General features: G+C 40.5%; 1 protein-coding gene across 1 annotated transcript; it reads left to right on the forward strand.

Moving 5' to 3' along the window:
- Nucleotides 1–2,781: 2,781 nt before the first annotated feature.
- On the forward strand, nucleotides 2,782–4,731 carry LOC108572157. Its single transcript, XM_017934354.1, is given in 5 exon segments — nucleotides 2,782–2,806; nucleotides 4,304–4,455; nucleotides 4,509–4,527; nucleotides 4,530–4,621; nucleotides 4,657–4,731. Coding segments are annotated over 5 exon segments (363 nt in total).
- The last annotated feature ends 2,814 nt before the right edge of the window (nucleotides 4,732–7,545 follow it).

Below are 7,545 nucleotides of genomic sequence, written 5' to 3' on the forward strand. Positions count from 1 at the left end.
GTTGATTGCGACGGTTGAGTGGGAGAGCAATTGGGTTCTTCGGGGGAATGTGGAAGGTTTGGTGTCATATTGGGAGTTATTGGTTTTTCGTGGAATGTTGGATTGAATTTTAAGGGAAGATGAGAGGGTTGTCCAACAATTTTTTTTGTGGTATATTGATTGGGTTGAATGGATCGTTGATCGTGATGGTTGAGTGGAGTTGGGTTTTTGAGAGGAATGTAGAAGGTTTAGTGTATAATTGACATTGTTTACTTGTTCTTGGAATGTTGGATTGAATCTTTGTGGTAGAATTGAGGGGTTGGAATTTTGCAATTGTGAGTGTAATGAGTTTAGAGTTCGATTTTTATTGGAAAGGTGTGTGAATGTTAAATTGATTGTTCATTGTTTGAATTCAAATTTATTACAGAAGATAGTACAAACCTCTACTACGAGATAGAATTGAATTGAGTTGTTTTGATACAATTTACAAGTCAAAAAATTCTTCCATTCTATTACAATATGAACTTACATTTTCCTATAAGAAATTGTTTACGACATTGATGCAAATCTGACGGAATCTAATCAAGACTCGGGTAAATGATAAATTAAAGAGCGAATTATACTGACGTATAGAATGTAATTCTATTGTTTCTAGTCTTGTCGGATGTCTATCTGAAAGAATAGCCGAACGAACTGTGAATACTTCACTCTTCTGGCAGAAATACGTGGCAACATCATCAAGGATTTCACCGTGGAAGACAAGAGTAGCGACAGGGGAATTAGTGTAGGCGATGAAACGGTGCTTCCTGTTAGGCGAGTGTACCACTGAAGCACTGTATTTGCACGCACGTGCATCCGCATGCACTTCTGCTCACTGTTATCGCTACGAGAGTGAACCAAACAGATTAATAAATTTATCGAAAATTTCCATTTCTCCTGACAGAAACATGTCACTGTCCTATCGTGGGCGTTTAAATGATTCTTCTGTGAAACATTTAATTTCTCCAGACACCTCTCAGAATTTGCAACAAGATCGGTGTTATATTGAATATTTCACAGCACACTAGACTATCCAATAAAATTTCTCTACTAGATTTATATATTTTCTTATGACTTCTCTTCCTTTCCCAGTTTTACAATCTTCTCGCAAATCAACAGTTATCTTGTTTATTTATCTAACAAACATGTGGTCGATGCAATTTAAAAATTCGTAATAAATTTCACAAAAAGGACATTTTATCCGTGACTTTACGGTTAGAGAAATAAAACGACGTGGTTCAGCTGTTCACTATGACGGAATTGCAGTTCACCAATACCTCTTTCACTTTCAATTCAACTAATTTTCTACTTTCAACAGCCGCGTGAAACTGCGTACAATTAATTAACGAACACAGCTGATTAACTACAACGTAATACACAAATATCGCAAAATCTGTTCCAGCGTTTAATCCGCGCAGTTTAATTGCCATTTACTTATTCCGGGTACACGCTCGCCCATCAATTGAGCCCCTTTAAACCCCCGCGGAACAAAGTTTTCAATTAAAATCGCTCCTAACGCCGGGGGATCGCGGCGAAGGCGTCGCGTCGCTTACAACGAGCCCTGTTTAAATCGGGATTTTAATGCAGAACGCGTTTCAATGTTTCTGAACGGTGCCAGACCGAAGTCAGAACGATAGCACACCCTCGAGACCTCGGCTCTACGGCCTCTGCCATCTGTATACGCACGAAAATAGGAGGAGGGCCGGAGGATCGAAGAACGCCACCATTTCGGCGTGGGCGTTTGAATAATCCGCTCGTAAAGTTCGCGGGTGTAGAAAAGGGATTGAGCTCGCGCGAGTTCTTCGATGATCGTTCCATTATAGCGGGAAGAAGAGAGGAGGAGAGGAACGATAGACGGAATTCGTATTAATAGGCGAATCGCTACTCTTTTCTGCGGGAAAGTTCGTTGGAAAACGATCGAGATGAATAGATCCCAGACTGTGATCGATCCAGTTTAGCAACGTGTGTGTGAAAATACTAGGAAAAGTGTACGGCGGCCACGTGGGTGGATGTCGTAAAGTTTGCAAGCGAGCTGGAAAAGATCGTCTGCTTCGATGCTGTTTGCACACCGATGAACATGGAATAATAATGGTGATAACTCACTGGGTGGAATAGGCGTCTGGTGCTCTTTTCTGGATCACTTCGTTTCTAACGAGAATGCAGCTCGTGCTTTTAAGTTGCACGCTCTTTGCTGTTGATTTTTGTTTCTTTTCGAGAGCATCTTTATGGAGACGTGCTTAACGATTTGAGGGAAGTGTTCGTGGAACTATCGAGAGGTGCCAGGAGAGAGATTCAGACGTGAAGATGAAGGGATAGATAATAGGCAATGAGGGGAAGAGGGAAATGTTAATTCTGCAACATTGAGACATTGGAATTGGTTATGAGGACGAGGAGCTCTCTGTGAGGACATTTCGAAAATTAACAAACGAGAAGTAAACGGGAGATGAAGTGATATACAAAATTTTTCGAATTTTGTCGGATGAAATACAAAATTCTTGTTAAAATAACGAAGTTGGACTTTAAACTTTAAGAATACCTCGACATATAAAGGAAAATACCTACATACTTTTAAGTTATGTCTCCCTCAAAACCATACAATTCTGCAATACTGATATAAACATTGGAATTCCTTATGAGGAGAAATTTTGTCATAAAAGTACAAAATTCCAGTGGAAAGAATGGAGTTGACCTCCAAACTTTCAAAATTATTTAACCTATAAAGAAAATACCTACATACTTTTATGCTATGACTCCCTCAAAGCCATGCAATTCTGCAACACTGATATAGGTATTGGAATTCCCTATGAGGAGAAATTTTGTCATGAAAAATGCAAAATTCCAGTGGAAAGAGTAGAGTTGACCTCTAAATTTTCAAAATTCCTCAACTTACAAAGAAAATACGTACAAACTTTCATGCTATAACTCCCTCACAACAGTGTTTCACCCAACGAATAATTCAATAATTCAGCTGCGCGAATTAGGTGTTTCACCCACTATATCTACTGTTTCCCGTAATAAATAAAGGTGACGATAAATGTATTACATCGTCATTAGCAGAATTCAAAGAAAACCCCGTAAATTCACTTGGAGGCTAGCAAATGCATGACGAATGTTGTTTTCACCGACGGTGTCCAAACAATGAACTCGAGAACGGTTCCTCGGGTGGGTATAGTAGACGCATAAAGAAGAAGAAAAAAGGAAAAAGAAAAACGTAAGAAGCACACCCAATTCGTCACCTGACCAATCAGTCGTTGGATCGCGCCAGCTGCGCGCCAGGTAAGAGTCGAAGGAGTCGATAACTCTTGGAGAGCGTGAAGACGATTGCGTCGTAACGGAGGATCCTTCGGAAGAGGATGTCGCGAGATAAGAATGTGCAGGTAGTTTGTAAACTGCGTCCGATCCCTGGAGAGGGAAACGGGACGGGGAATATGTTTTGAATTTAGACAAGTAGATGTGCAGGAAGATACACTGTCTCCGTAGGCGCCCCTTTTCGTACGTTAAGGTGTTGCTTTAGGCAAGGGTTTTCGAGAAATAGATAAATATCCTTGCTAGCTCGAAACAGGAAGTGCCTCTACGTGGGTGGAATCCCATTCGTTTCCCCGACGCCAATATGTCGACCCTTGTTTTCGTATTTCGCACCACGACGAGATTTCTCTCTCGAGGCACTATTTTTACTGGGTACTGTTAATTCTTCTGCTGCAAGAAAATAGAAAAATTTCGATCTTTTTGTCTTATTTGCTATCTTCTTGCTGACGAGACGATAGAAAGCAAAGATAATTGGGCACAATTTAACCCTTTCCAGTGGGACTCATATTTTGTACTTAAGTACTCGAACAAAAATTCGTCTCAATGTAATTTCCATCACAGACACGATGATCAGTGGAAAAATAAGGAATTCTTAGGAAAATATTTATATTACAAGAAATCAAAAATATTTTCATCACGAAAGGGTTGAAACCGAAAGCTTCGATCAATAATTCGAACAATCCAGGCAGTGAGTCTCAAAACCCTCATTAGTCTTCTGTACTAATTTTAATATTGAGTGCTTAGACATTCCTTCTTTTTTAATTAGTAGCTTAAATCTCACGAACTCTGAACCAATACCTACTCTACTTCTGTATGAAGACTATAATTCACAATTTATGCCTGTTCCCTCCGAAATCACTCGAGAAACTAATTTCATCCTACGAGGGCACCCTCCTCCGGCAATCACGCGCTCGATAACTGCCTTTTTCGGAAACACGTGCTGCCAGTATTTCAGCCACTTGAGCGAAACGTGTTAAAGGAAATACCAAACTGTCCGGAGACAATGGAGTACTTGAAGTGGACAATCTGCAGCCGCTGGTCGGTACCTTTTCCCATGACGACAGAAAAGGAAGCGTGGCATCCGTGGCGTGGCGGGAACTTGCGAAATATCTCAAGTGGTCACGTGTGCAAGTGCTGCGAGAAGAGCTTCTCTCTCTCTCTCTTCCGAGCCTCATCGCCGGCAGAGGCAATCAAAGATTTCCGGATACTTGAATGCTGTGCAAGCCACTTTGGGGGAAAAAGGCCATTATCGACTTGACGCACTCCTGCGGCCCGTTTCCGATCTGTCACCACGGTGGCAAACTTCGAAGGCTGCTGTGAATCGTTCCTAAGCCGTCTGCAGGATGCGACCTCACGCCCGGCGCGACGATTGTCACGGGTGTCAAGTGTCTGGCCAAAAATTGGTAACAGAGACGCTTCCTTTTTAGCTACTTTCACCGGGATTCGAGATGCTCCTCTTTGGAAGAAATAGACGATGGTTTAGTCACGATAAAGTTTTCCTTCAGCGTAATCTACAGAGTTCATCGATGGAGGAATATTAAAATCATGATGAATTCGTGCTATTTAACTATGGAATTCAACATGTAATTCGAATTTCTTCAAGTATCGCAAGAATGCTCGCCAGAAACCTCCAGGCTCGCTCGCAGTACTCTTTGCAGCTTCGCGAATGCTATCGTGTGCTAGAATCTCGAGATGCCTACGGTTGAAGAAGAAATTATGAAGTACAGTATTCGGTATCACACTTCTATCGCGGAACAGTGAAAAATTTTGCAGGATGTATGCAAGAAACTCGTAGTATCCAGGTGTATATATCGGTAAAATGCTAATTATTCGATCACGTGAAATTAGTGAATAAACGAAAGAGCTTCAATGTGTTCCCACAAATCATGCTTGAAAAATCACTGATTCGTCTGTATTAAAGGAACCTGCTTAATCCGTCAAATTCAATTCTGAACTTAATCATGAAATATCAATACTTGTACGCAATTTTTTATTTAGCGAACCTATCAGTCATCCATTAACTGCATCAACGAGAATCAAGTGCTGTATGCAAACTTTTACCTCTTGCACCCTGGACGATTTACAGCGGTAAATTACTGAAACGAAAGACGAAAGCGAGTATTAATTATTAACGACCACGTCACCGGCCAGGCTGGCATAGATCGCCTTTTAGTTTGATCCGCAGCGCGCGTCGGGATTCTCTTTCGAGGCTCGTTTACGATCGATTAAAGACAATCTAAAGAGGCTGATTCTTGTGTGACGTGAATAGAACCGTTGCCTCGTGGCCTCGTACACGCACATACGTACATACGAGTCTCTTTTTCCCCCTTTGATCGTGTGTACGAGTGCGTTTAACCCGCGTCAAGTGCATCGAGCACGGCTCATTTCAATATTTTATTGTTACCGCTTCACAATAGTCGTGCCGCTGATAGGTTGTACGGTGATTTTACAGCCTGACAGTACGACGACATAAAATCGAATCCAGCAGCAGCCCCCTTCGAACTAGGAAGACGCAACTGTTTCCCCTGTTTGGTTCACGGTCGTAAAGTAACTCGGCCTGGCTGATCGTTACTTCGATAGCGAGACACCTCTTATCGGATCAAGATGGCCGGAGCGGCGAATATTTAGCTGTCGAATAGGCGTAATTTATGCTACACGGGTAATAAGGCGATAGACGAACGATCTGAGCTGCGTTCGTTTCGTAGTTTTCATCTGTTTGATGGAATAAACTTGATAGCGGGTCGTAAATTCGCGGTGAAATTGCGAAATTTAAACGTTTCGCGGTGTGGCTAAATTGTGGAATAGAAATGGAAATGTGGAATTTAATAGTGGAGACCGAATTTTTGAAGGGATAGGATTGTTATTTTTTTTAATTCATTATTGATGCACGTGAAGTTTGAATTTATTGTCCTTCGGTGTGGAAGATGGTGAAACGAAGGTTGAGAAGAGTTGGAAGGTTGAAAGATACATTCCTCTTGCGATATTAGATACAGAAATTATTTTATATTCAATAGATTTTATTTATTAAAAATTCGAAATGAAATTTCATAAGTGAAGATTAGACATAAAAATGTAAGTTACTGTAATAAAAATTTGAAGAAAAGAATTATTTAGTTAGCAAAATAGATACTTTCATTTTAATACTTTGAAGTTTCATTAATCAGCAAACAAAATGTTATATTGTAAGAAAAGATGGAAATCTTCTTATGTTCAGGTCTCAATTAATGTCTAGCTGAAGACATAAGGCAAGAGAAATAGCTATCCTGGAGAATTTTTTCATGCGTGAAGATGAAGTTATAAATGAATCTTCCACAGTAAACGCAATTTACGCGTGCACCGTGGCATCTGATAGGCAGAAGAGAAAGAAGTTTTCCGGTTATTGCGCGATCAAGTGGCCGTGATTGGTGTTCCAGGTGAGGAAAAGGCGTAATGGAACGGCTATAAATTAGACGTGCCTTCTCGATCAATTATTTGATATCAGAATCTCGGGATGGTTGTTTCGGGCGAGATCATAAGGCTCCGGCGGATAACGAAACCGGCCACAATCCGTATAGATATCTGTTGTTCCGCTCATACGATCTCGCCGTGAAGTTTGAACTATCCAACTCTGCTTACTCGCGAATTTTGTTCCTCGTTCCGTGTTGAATAGTCGAGTATTTTCTGTGCTAGGAATTCTAGGAAGCTACATTTGAGGATTTTTTTTCCTTTTTCGGTGTTGAAATATTCTGATTTTTCGAATATTTAGAGAAGAATGGGTGGCAGTAGTATTCGTACTGTTTGAAACATCGGAATGATAATTGAATTTCTAACGTGTTGTTATTCAGTTGAAATGTTTGTGATACATTTCAAATATAGTTGTTATTGTAGGAGCCGAAAAAATTTTGAAGGACTCAACCGAGAATCGAACTCGCGACCCCCAGATCGGCAAGCGGAGACTCTGTGCGCTACGCTAATAACGTACTTTATATTTTTTCTTGTTTTTGCACTTTATAAGCCGGACGCCCCGATCCCACAATTTTTTGTTTCAAGTATACGTAATAGGTATTTAGAAATTGTACGGTAGAATAAAATTTAATTTTTCTGCGTTTCCTCGATGATTTATCATTCTACTAACGCGTACAAGGATGTGTAAATTTCTTCTTCTGGTAGAATATAGATAAGCAGCAGGTTTACGAATTTACATTGTAGAGTGAAATTGAATTTGTCTTCTTTTTCTCAATG

The sequence above is a fragment of the Habropoda laboriosa genome, unplaced genomic scaffold (assembly GCF_001263275.1).
Source record: "Habropoda laboriosa isolate 0110345459 unplaced genomic scaffold, ASM126327v1 scaffold107, whole genome shotgun sequence".
Taxonomy (NCBI): Eukaryota; Metazoa; Arthropoda; class Insecta; order Hymenoptera; family Apidae; genus Habropoda; species Habropoda laboriosa.